Here is a 23,983-nt window from a genome sequence, read left to right as displayed (position 1 = left end):
TGGATTTAATACATACCTGGTTTTTTGAGTCTTGTGGCTGCGCTCCCTAACTCCTTTCAGTGCAACAGGTGCTGAGCTTATTACAGGGAGACACAGGAGCACCTCACCTAGCCAAAACCTTGCCAAAGCAAGAAGGTGGATGAATCCAGAGTAGCTAAAGCTGTGTTTGCTGAAATATGAAACGCTGGAAGGTTCCTCTGATGCCTAGAAGTTGCTCTGCTCTGTGCCACGTGTGTGAAGTGTGTGGGAAGTGTTTTGGAGATCTTGTGAGGATGGAGTGTGTTCCATTTTCTGTAAGGAGAGATTTATTATATCACTCTTCTTACCACTCAGCTTTAACAATTCATAAGTTCTGTAAGAGAGCTGTGTTGATTTTTTTTTTTAAAAGCTGTTTACCTAGACTGTGTGATTCTCTTCTAGTGCAGCATGTCTCAACCAGCGGTAAACATACCACCTGTGGTACTTGAACTGTTGGCCAGTGGTACACAACCACTCCAACCTTTGCTCAGTTGCTCTTGAGAACAGCGCAATGTGATTTTTCTTTCCCTTCCTGCAGCCGAAGGGGCACGAAATTGGTTTCAGTGTTGCAGGCTCATTAATATTTTTGTAGCCTCCATTCTAATCACATTTGAAAAAATACAATATGCATAACTTAGTCATTAAGCATGAATATATTATTTTTTCACAATACGATTCAGTCTTTAAAAAATTAATTACCCTGGATAGCCTTTGGAATTTTAGGTAGTGGTGGCACTTAAGATAATTAGAACCTGAGAAGTGGTGTGTCAAGAGACAAAGGTTCAGGAACACTGTTCTAGTGGACTGAGCTACGAAATTAGTGCATTTCTATGGGGAAACTTAGCCCTTTGGGGTGTCCCTTCCGACAGTAACTTTTAGGAGGTATATACCTTACAGCAAGCTGAACTTTATGGGCAAGATGGCAGAAGCTGACAATGAAGGGATCTGAACAAAGTATTTTTAGACCTTGGGGGGGAAGGCACCCCTTATTCTCCTCCTTATAAAGCGTGCCCATTGAGCTTGCATACCACAGTGGCCCCAAAGATATGAACTTGGCAATCCCCAGTTCTAATTTTGGTATTGCCATGAATTCTCCCAAGTGCCCACAGGGAGCCAGCAGTGGTTCAGCCCCCAGCTCTTCCCATGTATGAGATAGGAATTATGATATGGGAATTATTGTTATTATCTGTTTGTATCCCACCTTTCCTTACAGATGATCTCATCATGACTAACAAACCGTAATTTAGGATTTAAAAAAACAAAAAACTAGTGACGTATGCAGCCTGCAGAGTGGCTCAGCCAGCACACATCCTGCAACACCCCTGGTGACTTGTCCCAACTGAGAAGACTCCATTCTGCTGTCCGACTACATTCCAGAGTTTTGGAAAACCTCACTGAAAATGACACTGGCTTCACTTTATTGCGGTACCAGTGCACCTGACCCACTGCCCCCTAGTTTCTTGCACATCCATGTATGGACACCTCTTGATGGTAAAGAGAAAGGCAGGATATAAGTGTTTATGAATAAAAACAATGCATTTGTATTCTACTTCCTCTTCTAGGAGCTAGGCAACTGGCCCCCCCCCTTCACTAGGTTGGGTTGAGAGATAAGAATCCGGGACTAAGTGAGAACTTGAATCCAGGGCTTCATTGCTCCATATCCAGTACAGCAGCATTTCTTAAACTATGGGTCAGGATCCACAAGGTGGGTTGCAAGCCAATTTCAGATGGGTAGCGTAGCATTGCATCTAACTCAGTTACCATTAAAAATACAGCTTAGAGAGCTCCTGGTTGGGCTTCTGATGGGAGAGAGGAGGGGTGCTTCATGCTGGGTAGGTGGGATGATGGGATTGCTGGAGAGGAGGGAGGGCTGGGTGGTTGGAGAAGGATCCAAGTCTGCCTTCTGCTTTGACTTCCCAGCTGGATTGTTTGAATTCCAAGGTATGCATAGTGACAGCACGAGAACACTACGTAATGGGACCTTTGGCAGATTGTGACTTAGGTTTGAAGCCTAAGTTGATGATGTCACTTCTGGGCATGACATCGGTTCCAGGTTAATGACATCACCTCCGGTGGGTCCTGACAGACTGTTGTACTAAAAAGTGGGTCCCGGTGCTCAAAAGTTTGAGAACCACTACAGCTCACTGACTATTGGACTCTCTGTTCCACAAAGAAGGCGTTATTTCTCCTGGCAGTCAATTGCACTTGCTATAGAACACTGGATGGGAAAACTCCAAGTATGCTTATTCCTGAGGGGCTTTGTATTATCATAGCTAGGAAACATTCAAAATTCATAGCGCATTAGTTGACATGTAAGAAATTATTGGCGCTCTCTCATCTTTACTTTTAAGTCTTTATTGGGGAAGGTTATCTGCTCACTGTCAGGGTGCTTCCTGATAAGTGAGCCGTGATGTATTATTGTGTATCCCTTGCCTTTTTGCCCTTAGGTACAGTTTCAGTAACAGAAAGACAAAGTGCCGACGAAATCCTTACGCAGCAAGCTTGGCTGGAGCCTGTCAGTCTGTGTCAAACTCCCCTGGCTACTTGAGTCTCTTAATCATCAAGCTCTTCTGCTGAGTGTTACATCCAGTGTTTAGTGTTAAAATCAAGTGAGCTATAAATGGTGGGGAGTATTCATCTTCTGCTTGAAATTTTTTCAAGTCACAATTGACTATCACCTTGTACATGACAGCCCTGTAAAACTCCAGTGCAAGTCAAGCCTTGCATTGGCATCCTTCAGTCTCGGAAGACTATGGTATCGTGCTCTGAATGGTGGTTCTGGAACAGAATGTCCTCTCCAGAGCGCGTAGCCTGGGTAAAGTAGATATGGAGGATAGACAGTTTCCCATGCAGCAAATCCCCCCTCTCCACGTCGCTGAAATGATCCAATGGAAAGGCAGAGGCCAATACGGTTGGTTCCAGCGGCGTCGCAGGAATTGCCAGAACGTGACTGTGTTCAGCCATGAACTGCCTCAGGGACTCCGGCTCCGGATTTTGCCTCGAGGTTGACTCCTGAAGCCTCTTCCATAACCGGATGTAGCCACAAGGCAGTGGAGGTTTGGGATCAGAGTTTTCCTTCTCTCAGATGAGCTGCCTTCCCAGGCTAACGAGTAACATCTACCTGGTGGCTGTTTAGTCGCCTCTTACGACAAGTACAGCCAAACTGAGGGCCTATTCTTATCCCCAGCCCCCAGGGGTCAAGTCAACCAAGTCAAACCTAAAGGCTACGCTATTGTGGCTTTTAATTTTTTTTAGATCTTTCCCTTCTTTGGTAGTAACTCCACAGGGAGGACGTAACAGTGACTTTTTTGTGCATGCCTTACAGTCTCTGGAGGCTTCAAAATGAAAGAACTGCCACCAAAGAATTGAAATATAATTGTTGTTCTGGCGGCTCAGGGGCTAACTGGTTTTAGAAATGAAATGGGAAGTGATTCAGGTCCAGGGAGAGAAAAAAATCACTCGACTGAGAACTGTTTGGCTTGTGCCTTGTTGCGAGCAACTTCCAGAGGTTGCAAAGCTACATGTGAACTTGCTCAACTCCCGTGAGAATGGCTCCAAATAGGTTTGTGGAGGATTCCAGCCAAAGAGTTTAACTCCTACGGGTTGGAAGGGGGTAAACTCTTCAATAACTTTGTGAATTTGTGCACTGTTAGTAGTGTGCCGCCTAAAACTAATTAGGGCCTCTTCCTTACATTATGACTTCCTTATGTAGAGATTATCTCTGTGTAAACTTTATCTTGCTCAAAATTAGAAATGTCTTGTATTAAGAGATCTGACTTGGATATAGTTCCTTAAGTCTGGGCCATCATTACCCAGAATTGCCTTGGTCTCCGAAGGATCAGGCTGTGTGAAACTATTTGTTGCCCTTGCTCTTCCTTTCTCCAGGCAGGATTGAAATGCCCAGATGCCTATTGGCTTTGACAATCTTGCCTTGCTCTGTGTTGTACATGGGAACGGATTGCAGTTGGACTATGGTCTTCCTTCCTGAGTTGCATTGTGTCTGAGACGGTTTCAGTGGCATACCTGGGGGGGCAAATGCCTCGGGTGTCGCACCTGCAGGGGCAGCACCGCCAGCTTCACCCCCCGTTGCCTGTTTATCTTTTTTTAAGAGAGAAAAAAGCCGGCACTCCACTGGTTGCAAATGCAAAGAGGAAGTGCTTTGTGATCACTTAGAACATAAGAACAGCCCCACTGGATCAGGCCATAGGCCCATCTAGTCCAGCTTCCTGTATCTCACAGCGGCCCACCAAATGCCCCAGGGAGCACACCTGATAACAAGAGACCTCATCCTGGTGCCCTCCCTTGCATCTGCCGTTCTGACATAATCCATTTCTAAAATCAGGAGGTTGCGCATACACATCATGGCTTGTACCCCATAATGGATTTTTCCTCCAGAAACATGTCCAATCCCCTTTTAAAGGCGTCTACCACATCCTGTGGCAAGGAGTTCCACAGACCGACCACACGCTGAGTAAAGAAATATTTTCTTTTTTCTGTCCTAACCCGCCCAACACTCAATTTTAGTGCATGTCCCCTGGTTCTGGTATTATGTGAGAGTGTAAAGAGCATCTCTCTATCCACTTTATCCTTCCCATGCATAATTTTGTATGTCTCAATCATGTCCCCCCTCAGGCGTCTCTTTTCTAGGCTGAAGAGGCCCAAACGCCGTAGCCTTTCCTCATAAGGAAGGTGCCCCAGCCCCGTAATCATCTTAGTCGCTCTCTTTTGCACCTTTTCCATTTCCACTATGTCTTTTTTGAGATGCGGCGACCAGAACTGGACACAATACTCCAGGTGTGGCCTTACCATAGATTTGTACAACGGCATTATAATACTAGCCGTTTTGTTCTCAATACCCTTCCTAATGATCCCAAGTATAGAATTGGCCGCCGCACATTGGGTCGACACTTTCATCTACCTGTCCACCACCACCCCAAGATCTCTCTCCTGATCTGTCACAGACAGCTCAGAACCCATCAGCCTATATCTAAAGTTTTGATTTTTTGCCCCAATGTGCATGACTTTACACTTACTGACATTGAAGCGCATCTGCCATTTTGCTGCTCATTCTGCCAGTCTGGAGAGATCCTTCTGGAGCTCCTCACAATCACTTCTGGTCTTTACCACTCGGAAAAGTTTGGTGTCGTCTGCAAACTTAGCCACTTCACTGCTCAACCCTGTCTCCAGGTCATTTATGAAGAGGTTGAAAAGCACCGGTCCCAGGACAGATCCTTGGGGCACACCGCTTTTCACCTCTCCATCGTGAAAATTGCCCATCGACACCCACTTATTTTCAACATTCGTTGAACTCGTGCAAGGAGAACTCGTGCAAGGAAAGCGCCCTACAGGTAGACCACAGCTGCGATACAAGGACATCTGCAAGAGGGATCTGAAGGCCTTAGGAATGGACCTCAACAAGTGGGAAACCCTGGCCTCTGAGCGGCCCGCTTGGAGGCAGACTGTGCCGCATGGCCTTTCCCAGTTTGAAGAGACACTTGGCCAACAGTCTGAGGCAAAGAGGCAAAGAAGGAAGGCCCATAGCCAGGGAGACAGACCAGGGACAGACTGCACTTGCTCCCAGTGTGGAAGGGATTGTCACTCCCGAATTGGCCTTTTCAGCCACACTAGACGCAGTGCCAGAACCACCTTTCAGAGCGCGATACCAGAGTCTTTCGAGACTGAAGGTTGCCAATACTGTATTTTCAACATTCTAAGCTTTGAGGACTTCTGCAGAGGCTTCCCACACCTCCTGCAATGTACTGCAGCCATCTGTGAGTAAAAGCGCCCCCCTTTCCACCCCCATTAGCAATGCGATCCTGGGGCTCTCTACTGCTCTCCCCCTCTCCCCCAACCCATAAAGTGACTGGGGGGAACTTTACACGAGCTGGTGGGTTGCGACCCACCAGTTTGTGAACTACTGTAATAAGGGCAAAGATTAAGCTAGGAAAAACATTTCATTTTTTTTTCTAATTCTTTGACTGCAAACTTAATTTTATTTTCTTGCTGTAAGGGTAGGTGGAAGACAAGATGGGCACAGTGCTTCATAGTTAGGGACTGGCATCCACCTCCCTGTTCTGTATCACTCTTATTTGGTATAGTGGGGATGAATTTGGGAAAGGCAACTACCAAGCACCAAGTGGAATAGCAGTAGACTTGCCTCAACTCTTGCAGAGAGACCCTCGGAGTGCCAACCTAAAAAAAGATACGACTCTCCAAAGTGCCTAGGGATGCTCTGGCATCATGTAACTATCTTGTCCTCTAATCTCTTTCCCTGTTCTCTGTAGAATGGCTCGTGCCCTTGTTCTCCACTCTTTATTGTACTACTATTTTGATTTCATGAAAGATTATTCGGGAAGGTTTTATTTATTTTGGGAGGAGCAATATGCCTTTAAATTATTACCTGTAAAATGTTTTGGCTGGAGCTTCTGCAATATCAGCAGTCCCGCAGGAGCAAAATAACTCATCTAAATGTCCAAGTTACCTTTTTTTCTTTCTTTCTTTTTCCTAATAAATTGCATCTTGCAAGATGAGCTGTGAACAGGGGACCGCAGTATTGCTTGCTTACAGCAGAGGGCTTCAGCTGTTGGGTCGGGACCCAGCACTGGGCTGCAGTCTGACCTCAGGTGGGCCATGGGACCGCTGCCATCATGATTTTATTTTACAGTTCAGGTCATCAGTTTGAACAGATACCAGGCTGAGGGTTCTAGATGAGGTAAATCCTGCTGGACACTTTCTTTTAGCTGCTGGAGCTCACTCTTGCCACTTACAGGATGAGTAGATTCATATGCAAATTCATTATTGATTTTTAATTGTTGCATGTGGTTTCTAGAACAGAAGATTTCTAACAATTTCTTATGTGTAGATTATTTAAGGTGATTATTTTAAAAAAAATTAACTCTATACTGGTATGAAATTTTCTGGAGAAGGGAAATTAAGGGGTTTCCTTTTATCATTCTTATTCCAAAATGGTCTGCTTTAAAAAACAAACAAACAGCGCCCAAAGTAGCATTTTCACTAATCTGATTTCACATCTTGTTGGCAGGTGAATCCAGGCCTAAAACTTAGTGGGAAATCTAAGTGTAGAAACTTTGAAGCACATCTAATGTAGAATGATCCAATTAGACAGATGCATTTCAGAAAGACAGTTCACAAATACCGTTCCTGGGTGGAAGGTAGTTATTTGAAACCTCAGTGTCGAAGTTGAATATGAAAATGAGATTTTCTCTCTCGCATATTGTAGTTTCATAGTAAAAAATAAGCTACCCATAAAATAACCGTTTAAGAACATAAGAACAGCCCCACTGGATCAGGCCATAGGCCCATCTAGTCCAGCTTCCTGTATCTCACAGCGGCCCACCAAATGCCCCAGGGAGCACACCAGATAACAAGAGACCTCATCCTGGTGCCCTCCCTTGCACCTGGCATTCTGACATAGCCCATTTCTAAAATCAGGAGGTTGTAAATGCACATCATGGCTTGTAACCCGTAATGGATTTTTCCTCCGGAAACTTGTCCAATCCCCCTTTAAAGGCGTCCAGGCCAGACGCCGTCACCACATCCTGTGGCAAGGAGTTCCACAGACCAACCACATGCTGAGTAAAGAAATATTTTCTTTTGTCTGTTTTAACTCTCCCGACACTCAATTTTAGTGGATGTCTCCTGGTTCTGGTGTTATGTGAGAGTGTAAAGAGCATCTCTCTATCCACTCTTTCCTTCCCGTGCATAATTTTGTATGTCTCAATCATGTCCCCCTCAGGCATCTCTTTTCTAGGCTGAAGAGGCCCAAATGCCGTAGCCTTTCCTCATAAGGAAGGTGCCCCAGCTATAGTCAATAATTGGAGTTCCAAGAATATGATCTGACATTTAAAAAAAAATTATACAGAGATTTTCTGTTTTATGAGATAAGGGTCTGTTAGTACTTTTGTTTCAAATTATGCTTGAAGGAGTTATTGCTTCTGGCTTCTGTGGATGGTTGACAGATGGCCAGCATGGCCTCTGCAAATTTTAATCTAGACCTTGTAGCGCCTTTAACTCGTGGAAAACTTTTTAATTGCTAATAACTGAAAGGGAACGGTCATCTCTAATTGGTTTGAGGAATGGGGTGGCCGCATGCCATTTCAAAAGTTATGCTTAATCAAGAGCAAGTTAAATTCTGCTTAGTTTATGTATGTATCAGTCTTGTTTGGTGGAACGCCTAATATCACCCCAGTGAGAAAAACAATCAGTTTGTTAGCAGCCTAAGTTTGCGCCCAAATCAAGTTAGCCATGGCGAAGCGCTGTGAAAGCCAGTTCGGGAATTAAGTTACAATTAATTAAAGATCCATTTCAGTGGGACTTAATTTTGCCTAACCTCCTTTGGGTACAACCTCTAATATCCTTCAGTTGCCTAATTTGAGTTCCCATACTATTATTCCTCAGCATTTTTCTTCTTTTGGATGAAGGCAGATACTGTAGGTTTAGCAGCCCTATAGTTCAAGCATGAGCCTTTCTCAACATATTATCATTTTATTTTATTTGTCATAAAATGAAAATGATTAGTCCCTTTCTACATTGAATTTGACACTGAGAATCTGCCTGGGGAAGAGTGTAACCTGGCTAAATTTCAGATACATCCTCCTGAAAAATGGCTGAGTTGCACTTGGCTTTAATACCAGTTGGCTTCAGGACCTGTGATTTAAGCTTACCCTAAGTAGGTAAGTGGAACTGAAACCCCTCTTTCTTGGGGACGTGGCCATAGTGTTGGTGTATCCAAAACTGCAGGATAACAAGGGTGCTCTCTATTCAATTTGGAGAGGAAATCTTTAATAAGAGACTCACAGGGTTTCACAGTTTGCTGTAAGATTAAAAGGGGGGGGGAATGTATTGGGAATTTCTTCTGGTGTCCAGAAGGAAGAAGGAATGGAAGCTTCCCCTGCACTAGTGAGGAGAGGTGGTTGCTGGCCACCTCTAAAAGTCAAGCTGTTGTAGGCTTTGCAGTGGGCACAGGGAAAGAGAAGGAGCTGCTTGGCCTCTCCACTCCCTTTAAAGCCAGCAGGAAACAAAGCTAGGCCTAGCTCTGGGTCCACTGGCTTTCTCTGCAACAGCAAAGGTATTGCCACCCTCCAGGGTGGTTTGCACCCCCAAAGTGGGCTGCTCTGCAGAAGAGGCTGCAGTCGGCATCCCCCTTCCCCTGTTGTTGGCTCTGCCATGCCGTTCCAACTTGTGTTTGATCGCCGTGGTGTCTAAGCAGCAAGCATTCATCTGCAGCCTTCTCCCCTTGTATTTGCCATGTTGATACTTAGTCGAAGTAGAGCTGCGTTTTGGGTTCTGGTTTTTGTTTGTTTGTCTGGCTCGCTGACCTTTCATTCCAATTAAAAATTGTAGAAAAGTTCTGTTGCAGAATGTTCCTCACAGGCTTTCCTTCCCATATAATGGAAAAGCGTCTTTGATCATTGCTCTTCAAACACTGTTCGGGGCGTTGGAGGACATCTCATTCGCTGCCCTTCTTGCCCCGAGAAGAGCGTTGGAATGAAGAAAGCTACTCGTTCCAAGCAAGGGGGGAGATGACTGCTTTGGGTGGTCAGGCCCCCCACCCAGCATAAACAATTATTTTTGTCTCGAGCAATGGCATGTAGAAGCTAGCAAAGTGATACCTCTAAAAACGCTGCTTCCTTTAGCACTGTTTTGCTGCAGCTGTTTTTGGTCCTAGATTAACATTCATTGCAGCCCATGGGAACAGCACATTTTGGTCAATCAGCACCTATTTCCTTCAGTGGCATCTTCTATAGTGCTGTTTCAGACAGCTCTTGGCTTCCTTGGGAATGGATCTCTGGTACTATCTGAGGCAGGGGTGCTCACACTTTTTTGGCTCGAGAGCTACTTTGAAACCCAGCAAGGCCCAGAGATCTACCAGTTCGCGCCATCATAACATATAACATTTACGTGTACAATGTATGTTGGTGTACCTTGAGCCCCACTGAGTATAACAGGACTTACTCCTGAGTAGACATGCCTAGGATTAGGCTGTGAGGCTGCAATCCTAGCCACACTTACCTGGGAGTAAGCCCATTGAGTACAATGGGCCTTACTCCTGGCGTTTCCTCCCAGAGGCACCTGAAGGGGGGGGTCGGCACTCCGCGATCTACTCATTTTGCCTCGCGATCTACCGGTAGATCGCGATCCACCTATTGAGCACCCCTGATCTGAGGTATTGCTGTAGTGCCTTTTCAGACTGCCCAAGGTCTCTAGGTTCTCGGATAGGCTAGTATCTCTCTCTCTCCTACCCCCCCCCCTTCTGCTGCCTCAGACACAGTTGGAGAAATGGATCTGAAATTGGCAAAGCAATTCACAGGTCAAATGCAAACCCCCCTTTCTCACAGCATCTTGCTGCATAACCGATTCTAGTGAAATCATGGAATAGCATTGAGTTGTTTGAAGGCATGTTTGCAGGGTAGGGTAATCCGGCCCTTTCCCCTCCTGTGGCCATTCTCTTGCTTTTAACTCAACTTACCCCCCCTTGCTTTGGCAATCCCCCCCCCAGCAACTTATTCCAACTCAGCATCCCAGCTGTCCATTCTGAAGAGTAGAGAGCAGAGTGGGGTCTGAGACAACAGGCAGTCTTTGACCTGCCCCAGCCGTGCCAGCCTGTGGGTTTATCCTAGATACCAGGAAGCTTAACATTGTGCCTCTGTGTAATGTCAGGGAAAATAAGAGTTGGGAGCTGGTTTAATAATAATATGGAGAACTCGTACAAGGAAAGCGCCCTACAGGTAGACCACAGCTGCGATACAAGGACATCTGCAAGAGGGATCTGAAGGCCTTAGGAGTGGACCTCAACAAGTGGGAAACCCCGGCCTCTGAGCGGCCCGCTTGGAGGCAGGCTGTGCAGCATGGCCTTTCCCAGTTTGAAGAGACACTTGGCCAACAGTCTGAGGCAAAGAGGCAAAGAAGGAAGGCCCATAGCCAGGGAGACAGACCAGGGACAGACTGCACTTGCTCCCGGTGTGGAAGGGATTGTCACTCCCGAATCGGCCTTTTCAGCCACACTAGACGCTGTGCCAGAACCACCATCCGGAGCGCGATACCATAGTCTTTCGAGACCTAAGGTTGCCAACTACTAACTACTACTACTACTAATAAAACTTTATTTCTATCCCGCCCTTCTCCCCAAAGGGACCCAGGAGTTTATTTTTATATAGATAGAGCAGATGGGCAGAACTAGTGTTAAGCCAAAATAACACCCATTTTGTGTTAAAGTATCGAGGAATGTATTTGCAGGCTCCCTTTGAAATAGCTGGAATTTGAATTTGTGAGACTGAGAACTGTGACTTGGAGTACACTAGAACAGTGTTTCTCAAAGTATGCTCCTAGGAGCCCCAGGGCTCCCTGAGACCCCTTCAGGGGCTCCAAAGCATACCATAAGTGTCTGTTTGGTGCTGCACTACTCACGTGTGCAGGCAGTCTTGGGCTCCCCAAGTCTCTGTTTACTAAAGGGCTCCCAGGATTGAAAATTCTGAGAACATTACCATTACTATTATGAATAATAAGATTATACTACTTATTATACTATTATGAATGTTACTCTAAACTGGCTCTGACATTCTGCGTTTGGCCACTGCGGCACTGCGGCAACCCATGAAACCAGCTTTTCCTGCCTCTTTTCTCTGGTGTAGCCCTCATCCAGACAGCCTTGATTTGTCTGAGCTTGAGTAGCTGCCTTCCTCGGACTGATAAATGCATTGACTGCAAATCTTCCGGTTGGTTCCCTTGACTTTATCTTCCTCCTTTGCACCCTATGAAAGAGCACATGTGTTTCGAGGTTCATTACTTAGACCAGGGGTCACCAAACCTGGCCTGGGGGCCAGATGCAGCCCACGGAGAGCCTCTAGCCAACCCACGGCCAGTCTCTGATCCCCTGAGAGTCTCTGGCCCAGTTGACCAAGCACAACCAGAGTTGTGCTTTTGGGGTGGAGGAATGGGGGTCCATTTAAGTGTGCGTGCTTTATTTCTTGGGCTGTGTTGGTGCTTGGAGAAATCCTGGACATTTGAGCCCATTCATTCATTCGTTTCAGTCATTCATCTAAGTTCCATCTCTAATGTATTTATTTAAATTTTATATTTCTTTTTTTTTTGTTGCCCTCGATACTGTGCCAGATATTTGATGCGGCCCTTCGGCCAAAAAGTTTGGAGAGCCCTGACTTAGACTTTAATAACATCAGTAATACATAGAATGTATTCCAGCTATCAACGTTGTAGATCCTGAAGAATAAACATAAGAACAGCCCCACTGGATCAGGCCTTAGGCCCATCTAGTCCAGCTTCCTGTATCTCACAGCGGCCCATCAAATGCCCCAGGGAGTATTTCCCTGGGATAGAGAACTCTGCAAAGTGCGCCTGATTGATGCAAGCTTTCCCAAATCAGAATCTCTTATTCCGTTCTTTCTGCTTCTTCCCAAGATTCATTTGTGGGATGTTTCCTTGCCTTGCGTGTACAATTAGGTATATGCTGCTTTCAGCAGTCATGTCATTTGTCACTTTAATTGAATCCCATGTGACAAGTATTAATGACTGCTTATTGACATAGGTGCAAAAAGTTCTAGTGTGCACCATGGAAACACTGCTTTTCCACAGGTATCAGTCACTTTATTGAGCAACAGTGAGCAACCACATGGAAATACAAGGGAGCTGGAATCCTCAAATGCAGTTGCCATCGGCAGCCATAAATCTATTTCCAGTAACTTCCTTAGACTTCCAACAGAAAAGGCATTCCCCCCCCCCCGCCCCAGTTCTTCCTGCATCAGTGAGAACAGAGCATGAAGGAGTCTTTCATGGTGGTAGGTGGGAGAAGTAGATCTCTCCCCCCCCGATTGTCTAGCTTGGTGTGGTCCAACACGTGGCCTGCAAGACCTGTTCTAGTGACCCTCAAGTGACATGCAGCCCCCCATTCCTTCCCAGTCCTCTCTGGCCTTGTTGTTATGTGTATTCAGCTCTAGCTGTCAGCCTCCTGAGAGCTCCTCCAGCATGTCCCGCCCCACTCCAACTGACAAGTGTGAAGCACTCGGCAGTGCCTTTGTGCTAGTTTGCTAGAGCTGGGCAGGGCATGCTTGCAGCTCTTTGGTCTCTCTGCTGTGCTGTTCCAGCTTTGGGTGATCAAAAAAGCCCCACCTCCTTTGCTTACTTTTTGAGCCTGCCGAATGACTTCAGCGGCTCAGAATGCAGAAGTATTTGGTGGTGATGTTGTTACCACCGGTTACTTCCAGGTCAACCCACGTTGGCCCAGCCAGGGGTCATGCAAGAGTCATGAGCCGCCCCCCCCTCACCAAAGTTGGACCTCCCTGCTTTAGCTGTACAGTGCTTGAAGGAGAGGAGGAGTTAATCTCATTTTATGCTGAGCTTTGTTGACGCTCAGAAACACTTGAATCCGCTTGGCACACAACGTTTTGTACTTTCAGGACTTGGTAGAACAATTGGTAGCAATCACAAATAATGGCTGGTTATGTAGGCCAGCCAAAAATTGTGGAAACCTGCCAGCAAGATGACTCAGTCTTTGGTAAGAGAAACCTTGACCATTCTCTGAGCCTTTGGTTGGATTTATAGCCCATTCGATTTCATGGACTTGAGTGGCTCACAGAGATTTTTCTACATTTTTAAAATTTATTTATCTGAACATTTGTATTTGTAATTGTTGTTAGCCCTATCCCCAGTGATAAAAGAGCTCATGGGGGTTTGGAAATTGTGTTACATTTGTGTGGGGCAGCTTGCAAAGAGCAAAATTAAAAATAAAAATTATGCAATGGCTTTGGTTCTGGCATTGTGAATCATCTTTGCTCACGGACTGTATTGCTAAGGTGTTAGGCAGGAAAAATGTGGTCTAAAACATAAATCAGTCGTCAGCTTCATTTAAATTGCTAATCTGACCCATCTCAAAGGTTCATGGCAGATGATGAAGCACAGAACAAGCATAAGAAATAATATTCTCAAAACTGGCAGAAGCATGATAAATTGACCTTGACCGATTGTATCCTTGACAACCAACTCTCAGTGCAGATATGAAGTTCCTGATCTCCTAGCCATGGTTATCGAAATCAGGAGCATGCTGCAGACTCATAAGTGCCCTCTCCTTTTCTGCAGTAATGTATCCTTTCTTAACGTAGTTTGCTTTAACCGTGGTCTAGCATTGTCTGCGTAACAGCTAACCATGGTTAATACTAACTAGGATGACCCTTGTAACCTATAAGTACAGGTGAGCCCCTGAATCTGCAGGGGTTCTGTTCCAGAACCCCCGCACGATTAAGTGAAACTGAGATATGGGCGAACGACCCCACTCACCCTCTGTAGGCAAAGGGAGCAGAGTTCCCCTGGTCTTCTGAGCCTGGCAGAGACTGCGCGAGTCCGCCCACGGCCTCTGCTGGGTTCAGACGGACTCTTGACAGTCAAAAACGCGTGACGTCCAATTTTTTGGAAGAACAGGACGTGGTTTTTAATGCCTTATAAGGCATTAGGAGACCCAGGGAAACCCTCTGGGGGCACCAATCCACGGATAAGTGAATCTGCAGATACAGAATCCATGGAAGCCCCCCCCCCAGTAATAAGTAAGAAACTAGCTATGAAAGATTTTTCAACAGAGTTATCTCAAACAGTGTTCTAATGCTGTTTAAAATGAGTTGGGCAGGAAGGGATGCAGCACAATTTTCAGGGTGCTTGAAGGGGGATCTAAATGGCCCTAACTTAGCAAAGACTCTCATTTCACAACATGGTGTCGTGACCCCATGTTTGAGAGATCACCAGCTGCAAAGGTGCGGGACTCAGGCCCTGACAGGGGAGTGTGGGTCAAGCAGTGAAGAGTCCCAGGAACCTGAACTGGCCTGTCCCCACACCCCTGAGATTATTTTTTTCCCCCACTGAACCAGACTCATTCAAACCATCCTGACATGCCAGCCAGTGGCATACCTAGTGCCACTGGTTTCCAGTGTGGACTGCATCCACCATCCCTCTCTTGGTTGCTTGAAGCCATTCATGGGTAGACCTGGCCTCCACCTTGAGATCTCTGGGGGGGGAGGGGGGACCAGATCTATCTCGAACTTGTAGCAGCAAGATAGACCTGATCTCCAAGATCCATTTGAGTACCAGGTAGAGCAGGCCTCCTCCTTGAGATTCCCCCAGAAGAGCCCAGGTCTGTGTGCCATTTGAAGAGATGGGCGCGCTGGCATCCCATTATGGCATGCACCAGAGGTGAACCCCTCCCCTGCACCGCTGTCAGTATTTTACTCTTGCCAGCAATCCCTTGCCCTTCTCTGCCTTCCACCAGTACAGGGAATTCATCCGGAAAGAAATGGCTGAGAAGGGGCAGAATGCTTGGCTTAAGGATTCTCACTCTGCAGCAGTGATATAGCAAAAAAGTAACTCGGTTGGAGCTGGGACATACTATCATGTTAGTTGCCTTGGAGCTCTTCAGGGTCCTGAAACTCCAGCTGCCTTTCCTCTGCATGAGACAGACAGAGCTGTAGAAATTAACATGGGTTAAGGTGGTACGTCTTGGAAGCCTTGTGTTGAAGGGGGAAAATGTATGCTTAAATAAATTGTCCTGCTAGCAATTCTTAGTGTTCTGAAGTCAGATTTTTAGCTCATCAAGGTGCTCATCATGAAAGCCAGGGTGGTGTAGTGGTTAGGGAGGTGGACTTAGACTTGGAAGATCCAGGTTCAAATCCCCCCCCCCCCAGCCATGAAGCTTCCTGGGTGACCTTGGACTAGTCACTTTCTCTCAGCCTCACCTACCTCCTAGTTGTGAGGACAAAAGGAGGGGAGCAGCTGTGTACACTGTCCCGAGCTATTTGGAGGAAGGGCGACAGAAAAATCTGAAAAATAAAAATAAATATATCATAGTCAAATTTCTGTAGTGCATAGTGAAACTGTTAAAGACCTTTGCGCTGTAGAAGCTGTTCAAATAGTGTATATATATGTGCCCCTTGTGTTCTTTCACGTAAATGTTTGCCTTTCTGCTGTTCAGTTTCCAAAAGAAACAACTGAAATATTAGTGCATTGTGAGGTTTTTGTGCATTTTGTTGGAGGTGACGTAAATAACAGCTGCCAGAACGTATTGTCAACTGTGAAACAAGGTCTACTTTGAAAACTAGACAGTTTAATAAACAATGAATTTTAGTAGGGAAGTATGTGTTCCTAAAATCCCATTACCTCTTAAAGTTGACAACCTAGGATATGTCTGCCCCCTTTTCAAGTTCATTCTGTAAAGGAATTAATGACAGTTTTCAGTAAACACACAGAAAATAGTTACAAGCTCGGACAAGTTTCCAGTAATGACTGTAAAGCAGATTCATTTTTTCTGACCAGCCACCATTCCCACTTTCTTACCTTCATATCCCTTTTGTGATGATATTGGCAAAGTTGGTTGTCAACCAAAGGTTTATAGAAGAGAAGATGAATTGCTAATGAACAGGAAGAAAATGCCATGTTAAGATGGCTATGTGACTGACTACACATTGTGATTCAATCATAGTTAAAGCTTTCTTTCTTTATTGCTATGTGCCGTGAACAGTAAACAAACTTTAGTTGGCAGGGAGTGGGGAGAATTGAAAGAATTCTGTAAAACCAAAAGTTCCAGTTATAATTGGGAGTTGGTATACCAAGGAAATAAATGTGGAATAACAGAATGATCAGAATAGAAAGCTCAGGAGATCACTGTTTTTGTTTCCTCACAATGAATGCAGGATCTTCTATAATAGTGATTTATTCTGATTTATTCACACTGATTGTAGATTTATTTGCCATATTGTAAAATTCCTGTGTTCCCAATCACAGTTTTAAGTGCATTCAGGCAAATATGGTGGAGATGTAGAAATTTGGGGCAGAAGTGGCACATGATATGGCATCAGCTCATTCATTATGAGATTCTGAAACTACTAATAGGTTATGTGTTAGGATCAGCCAAGCCTTATGTCACACAAAACCATGTGATCCTATCTGCCAGAATTGTAGTTGCAGGTGTGTGGCATCAATTTTGCTGTGCTGTGCCAATGTTGCCATAAGCAGAGGTGATGCTGATTAGCCAAATTGCACGGACAAAAGGATTTTGGGAGGAAAACCACGAAGTCCACATGATTCTAAGAGAAACTTGAGTGTTCTTATTGGAACAGAATTTATGCTGAAGGAAACTGTTTTGCATTTTGGACACTTTGGTGTGTTAAGCTAAAGGGGTGTTTGGGATTCATTGCATTTGAAATGTGAATGCTGGGTATGTTTCCTATCAGACAGCACTTGTCATTTTTTACAGCTTAAGATCTCAAGTCAAAGTCCCAGACAAAGATGTTAAGGTCACCTAATGAGGCTTTGCCCGGGGTGTCCCCACTTTCAGAAGTTGGATTGGAGATAGCTCTGGACAGGGCCTTGCTTGTGCTGGCACCTGTTAACACTCTCCAGAAATGCTCACTTGGCAAAGAGTCTTTTATCTCTCTCAGTGCTAAATTAAAAACAGTTTCCTGGGTGAATGTTTTTGCAACTCTGATTGCCCTTCTTGCTTTTTATAATTAGAATTTCCCTTTATTTTAGTGGTACAGTTTGGATTCAGCCGTCTTGTTGGTTGTAAACCGCCTTGAAAGCTGACTAGAAAAAAAAGTCGGGATATAAATGTTTTAAATAAAGCCTGGAACTGCTTCATGTGTCCTTGCGTAGCAGATGAGAGTGCAGCTTGATGTCTTTTTAACTTGCTGTTGCGGAGAACGTGTCATCTTCAGGAATATAAATAACGACTGTTAGCTGCAACTTAGCTTTGAATTTTTAATCGGACATCTGTGCTTTTTGTTTGTCAGCGTGGGGCTAGATTGTGTTTTCCCCCCCTTTGTTACTTAGGCCCAAATCCTGACCAACTTCCCAGCTCTGTGCCTATGGGGTATGTGCTGCTTCCTGCAGTTGGGGAGCAGTCATGGAGGCCTTCTCAAGGTAAGGGAAAGTTTGTTCCCTTACCTTGGGGCTGCATTGCCCTTACCTTGATGCTGGAAAGTTAGCTAGGATTGCGCCCTCAGTTGCCCAAAGTGGTGGGACTCAGTAGTTCTGGGGCCTGTTCCTGGCACTGATTTTCAGTCGCTGATGTTTTGCAGTTGCCTGTGCTGTTTTCTGGTTTGCCTCTTATCCATCTAATCATAGACTTAAAATAAACGTTGGGAGAATAGCTAGCAAATAAGCCGTTTATGATCTTTCTCTAGATCTGATGACCAAAACAGCTAAGCATGGTCGGTGGCAAAGCCACCAAGAGTCTCCAGCCTGCTTTTTTTTACAGCTGGACTCGTGTCTTAGCGGTGAAGTGGCATGCTTTTGTTGCACTATAAAGAATCTCTGCTTGTACCACCTATTCATGAACTTTGACTATGTGTATGTGTTCTCAGCAAGCCCATTTCATGGCGACTTTTTTCAGTTTTGGTGACTTGTTGAAAGGCGTTGCTCGCAGCCTGGCTTTGAAGCATGCTTTCACAACATTCATGCTCGAGACGGAGCAAGTGATTCTCTTGTTGGTACTCTAGTGGTAAATTGCCATCTATTGTTGATGCAGTTCCGTCCTTTTCCATCAGAACAGTGTTGTGATTGTCACTTTCTGAAACGCTGAGTGAGCAATCTATGGGGTCAAAATTGTCCAGGACGGACAGGGTGACCTCATCTCTGGACAAGTAGTGGTTGGGGGAGAGTTCAGTCTGCACCGGTTGACGGTCTTCTAAGCTGTTGAGGAACTTGGGCGTTGGTACCCGTTACAGTGACATTAGTAACTCTCTGCTGTGCATTTATCATACAGAGTGTGCTGTCATGACATGCCGATAAATTGTCTTCTTCTTTCCTGTCTCTCAATCTCCCAGTTCTGCCAAAGTTTGCTGCCTCCCCCTTCCTCATTGTCACAGTTTTGTAGGCAGAATTGAATCTGGAGAAGCAGATGAGCTAGCAGGCCTTGAATCTGGAACCCTTCTGCGTGTATAAACCCACACTGCAACCGGAAGGGAACTGTATTTTAAAAGGCACGATTTTGGGGGTTGATGGTTCAGCTGAGCCAAAGAAGTGCTGGCATTTGGGGGCATTACTCTTCAGAATGTGTCTGTTCTTGGCTCTTTGCAGCATTTGGGAGTTGCTTTTGCAGTGAAAGGATTTGTCGAAGTTCTTCCCCTTGGTTGTGTGAGCGTGTATCGTTGCCCAAGAGGCAGCAGAAATCACTGCTTTAATAACTCCTGTTAATACCGCAGAGCTAAATTTGCAACATGTTTGTGCTTGCTTAAAAAGCAGCACTTGGACAAAATTTATTTGGCCCTCCTTATCTGTGGATTTGCATATGTACGGACCCAAGCCTGCAGCTGGAGGGCCCCGGAGACCTCCCGGACCCGACCAGAGTTGCATTTCAGAAACAAGTCCGGGAGGCCTTCTGAGGTGCAGGTTGGTTGTGTGTGGCCTTCCTGCATCTCAGAAGGCCTTCCGGAGGCTTCTGAATGGCACGTCCAGTTTGCCGGAGTGCCCCGCCCGCGTGGATTTCACTATCCATGGAATTCAGTATCCATGGAGGATCCTGGAATGGAACCCCCCAAGGATACGGAGGGCCCGTTGTATTTCTCTTCTTGGTCTTAATAAGCTGCCTCTAACCTTTTCAAACTCTGTGTCAGTTCCATTTGCTGTCTGGTTCTAACGCCTGGTACTTCGGAGACGGTTGCTGACATGCATTCATATTGTCTTATGGAATTGGTAATGCTGTTGCTCTGACCAAAGGGTATTTTGTAAGCAATTGTTTCAGGGTTCTGTAGCTCATGGCTTGTTTGGTATGAAGACTCCTCATGACGCTGAGAATGGCAGCAAAGCAGTATGGGATTATTTGCACTCCACACACATTTAGATGCCTCAAATACGTCTGACTGACATGTATGTATATTGGAAATAAGTACCTATTCAAACTACAGATGCCTCTACATCAGAGGGTAGCCTCTGGCCAACCGCAATTCCCTGGTTGCCAATTCCAGGCAATAGAGATGTGGAGAAACTGGCATTAGTGCCCAAATAACCTGCCAGCCAGCCACTCAAAGGGTTAGGGTTGATGAAAGGCTAATGAGGAGAGGTTTCTGGAAGGCTACCTGTGGGGCTGGGGCATTCCCAGGGAAGAAACCAAGAAACAGGTGGAGGAGGGACCCCCTTTATATTCCCACAGAAACTCCCTGTAACGGAAAAGCCTCTCCCCATCAAAGGCACCTATTCCAGAAACTTGCTGAAGAATCTGGACTATTTGCCCCCCCTCTGTTAAAGGGTATGTACTCTCTGAATAAATAGGTTGCTGCCCAAGGGGTTTATCTCTGGGTTTCTTTTTGGCCAGGTGTGATGCAGTTTGGGTGCAAGATGTCCTGCCCCTTGCCGTATGAGGTGGCCCTGCTGCCTTAGGACCAAGGAGGTGCCATATAACCTTTCTACCTATCGCTTCTGTACTCTGAGCATCATCTGCTTTTAAAGGATGGAAGCCGCAGTGAATGGTTACTGTTTGAAAATGTGGGTGACTTTTGAGCGTAGTTCTTGCCCACGTAAGTTAATAGGTTGGGACCAATTCCTACCCCAATATGTGCGAGTAATTTTGGTTAAAAGTAAGTCTCCTTGAAGCCCCCACTATGGAAGAGGTGAAATTTCAAATAAACAACTGCACTGACTGTTTTTTGTTGTGTGTGTGTGTGTTTTTTTTAATCCTTGTTTTCTTCTACCAAATGGCCTGGCTGCATTCCAAGTTAACACTATTTCAGACTGGATACAAAAGAAATGGTTGAGGTGAAGAAGCACAAAGACTTAAATGTATTTCTTTATTATTTATTTTACCCAAGTGAAGGTGTGTCCGAGCGATCCTCCCTGTCACAGCTCTTGCTTTTTCTCTTTTTTCCCCAGTTTCCATGTGAAAAAAATCAAGACAGGTTTAATGTGTTTATTTCTCAGTCTGTGTAAGCGGAGTAGAAAAATGAACAGCATGGGTCTTATACACTGTGTGGGAGAGATACTATTTAAATAGTGCCTGAGCTGCTAAACGGAACGCTAACACTGGATCGCTGGGTCGAATCCAGCTTTCAGCAAAGGTTGTGCTAGAGAACTGAGCCATCTGTCTGGTGTAGAGCCGAGAGGCGTTTATCACAGAGTTGTGTTTCTCCACTAGTCCCTTTAAGGTAGGAGCATGTTTGCCAAGGCTGCCCCTACAAGTGCACTGCCTGAAATTACTTCTGCCATTGCATCTTGCTTCCTCTGTCTGGTGCCCGACCTTTTGCAAAAACGAGTTGGTGCATTCAGTGCTCTGCACCTGACTTAATGCAGGGCCAACGAAGAATCTTCCCACCCCTTCCAGGCACTGCTGTTCTCGTAAAAGCTATGATGTTTTTATAGGCTTCTTGTAAAGCTGTGGAAAGTTGCTGCAAAATCTTTCTTCAATGCACTCGGGGTTATTATTTTCATTTTTTTTTTAGTAATAAAATTAAAAATTTCAAGTGTGTGTTTGTAAAGCTAAGAACTAATCTTGGGATTCTGAAGGTTTCTGAAGGTGTTAGCTGGCTGCCTGCCCACCAGCCTATGATTTTTTATGTTTCATAGAGTGTTATGATTGATAAGTTTTTCAGCCCTTAAAATGAAAAATTAGGAACAGCAATTCACTGTGCCCTGGAGCGGAGATGGGGGGAATATACTCTGGGGCATGGCACCCACAAGACCTTTACAGTTCTTCCTTTCCTTTGACTGCTTTTGCTAGGAGATGGGTGTTAACCAAACATGTCTGATAGCAGTTTCTCTGTTTTTTCATTACCTAAATCAATACATGGAATCCCTAGCATACATGGAAACCCTAGCACTGTTTCAGCACTGCATACATGGAATCCCTAGCATGTATGCACTGCTGAAACAGAGACGCCTGCGTTGGCTCGGTCATGTCGTGAGAATGGATGATGGCCGGATCCCAAAGGATCTCCTCTATGGAGAACTTGTGCAAGGAAAGCGCCCTACAGGTAGACCACAGCTGTGATACAAGGACATCTGCAAGAGGGATCTGAAGGCCTTAGGAGTGGACCTCAACAGGTGGGAAACCCTGGCCTCTGAGCGGCCCGCTTGGAGGCAGGCTGTGCAGCATGGCCTTTCCCAGTTTGAAGAGACACTTGGCCAACAGGCTGAGGCAAAGAGGCAAAGAAGGAAGGCCCATAGCCAGGGAGACAGATCAGGGACAGACTGCACTTGCTCCCGGTGTGGAAGGGATTGTCACTCCCAGATTGGCCTTTTCAGCCACACTAGACGCTGTTCCAGAACCACCATTCAGAGCGCAATACCAGTCTTTCGAGACTGAAGGTTGCCAATACATAAATCAATATGGTCCAACTTTTGCTGCAGTACACTGGTCGCACCCATCCCTGAGGGCACAAATGCAGAAGTAATTGGCGTCAACATGATGACATCGCCACCGGTTACTTCTGGGTTCTGAGCTGGGTGGCAAGAGAAGCCGGTAAAGGAGAAAGTGGTTGGGCAGGGCTTTTTTTTATCTCTATGCTGGCTGTTCTGGCTTCTCCTGGGGAGATCAAAACACCATTGAAGGGGCTTCAGTGCAGCGGACGGGATGGATGCAGCAGAGTTGTCAAGGGCAGCCGAAAGAGGCTTCATGGGGCTGCATACATCTCAAGGGGTGCGTGTTGGACCACGTTGACCTATACCATGATGTGATGTAATGGTTGGATGAAGCTCACCCAGTATTGGAATGCAACAGTATTATAGGTCTGCAGTTCTGTTTGCAAGGTCAGCCTGAAGGCAAATTAAACCTGAGGACAAACCCAGCCATTTCCTTCCAGTATGTTTCTGACCACAATTGAAGGACCTGGCTATTGCCTATGAAGTCCTATGTGTGTGGGGACCCGGTCACCTTGAAGGGCTGTCTCCTCCCATATCGACCCTCTGCACTCAACACCAGAGAGCCTGCTATGTGTCTCCACCAATGAAGTAGTGATTCATAGGTTACAAGGTAATATCTCAGTGGCCGTTCCCTGGGAAGTTCAGGTGGCCCCTACGCTGTCCACTTTTAAGCACACAGTTAAGTCTTCCTAGTTCATCTAACCTTCTCTTAAGTATTTATTAGTTGTGTCTCTTGAATTGTTTTTATGCTTTGCTGGTTGCCTTTGTGATTGTTTTGTAGTTGTTGCTTTAATTGTTATCATGAATCACCTTGGTGGCCTTTTACTGGGACCAGAAGGTGACCTGGAAATTTTTTAAAAATAAATGTTATGGCTCTGTGTGCCAGCCAATACAATTGACTTCCACAGTGATTCCCCTTTTAAACCAGAGTGGAACGAAAACCCTTTCAACATCCAAATGTCTTTAAATTCTTACCCTTCACTTCTCAGGTACGTTGATGACGTGATCAACCGCATTGATCGAATGTTTCCGGAAATGTCTATCCATTTATCCAGGCCAAATGGGACTTCAGCCATGCTGCTGGTAGGTTTTGAGACTTCATTCATTCATTCTGGATGACTCTTTCCTTTTAAGTCAGATCGGATGTAAACCAACAAAAAAGGATACAAAAACTACCTCGTATTACTTTTTACTGTTTGGGAAGTAGAAAAAGTTTGCTTTTAAAAGCCTAGAAGCAAAGAACTGATGGTAGAGAGGCCAAGGAAACTGACAAAAGCTTATAATTAAAAGTTGTGGTCATGATGCAAAGGAAACTTTTGCTACAGTTAAAAAGAAGAGAAAGGACCGATCACCTTGCAGTTTTGATCATCCAAAACAGCTCCTGATTCTCACTAAGAAGGGATGGGGAACAAATGTAGATGATCTTGATTTAAATGCAAAATTGAGGATTTTACTTCTTCTTAAGCTTAACCAAAAGAGCAAAAGAAATCTCCCTATTCCTGTTGTCAGTTCCCTTCCCCAAGGGGATCATCTTCTCAACTTTGCTCCCAGCTGGCTTCACAGAGCATCACAAGTATAGGTTCAGCAGACAGTCTCCCCAGAT

The 23,983-nt window shown here is 45.4% G+C and overlaps 1 protein-coding gene across 1 annotated transcript in view; it reads left to right on the top strand.

Moving 5' to 3' along the window:
• MED27 (mediator complex subunit 27) overlaps positions 1-23,983 on the top strand; it is a 115,958-nt gene that overhangs the window by 51,545 nt on the left and 40,430 nt on the right. Inside the window, exon 4 of the mRNA XM_066610714.1 lies at positions 23,370-23,463. Coding sequence (XP_066466811.1) covers positions 23,370-23,463 — 94 coding nt within the window. The remainder of the gene's footprint in view (positions 1-23,369; positions 23,464-23,983) is intronic.

Source organism: Tiliqua scincoides, chromosome 16 (assembly GCF_035046505.1).
Source record: "Tiliqua scincoides isolate rTilSci1 chromosome 16, rTilSci1.hap2, whole genome shotgun sequence".
Taxonomy (NCBI): Eukaryota; Metazoa; Chordata; class Lepidosauria; order Squamata; family Scincidae; genus Tiliqua; species Tiliqua scincoides.
This window is presented reverse-complemented; position numbering and strand designations above follow the sequence as displayed.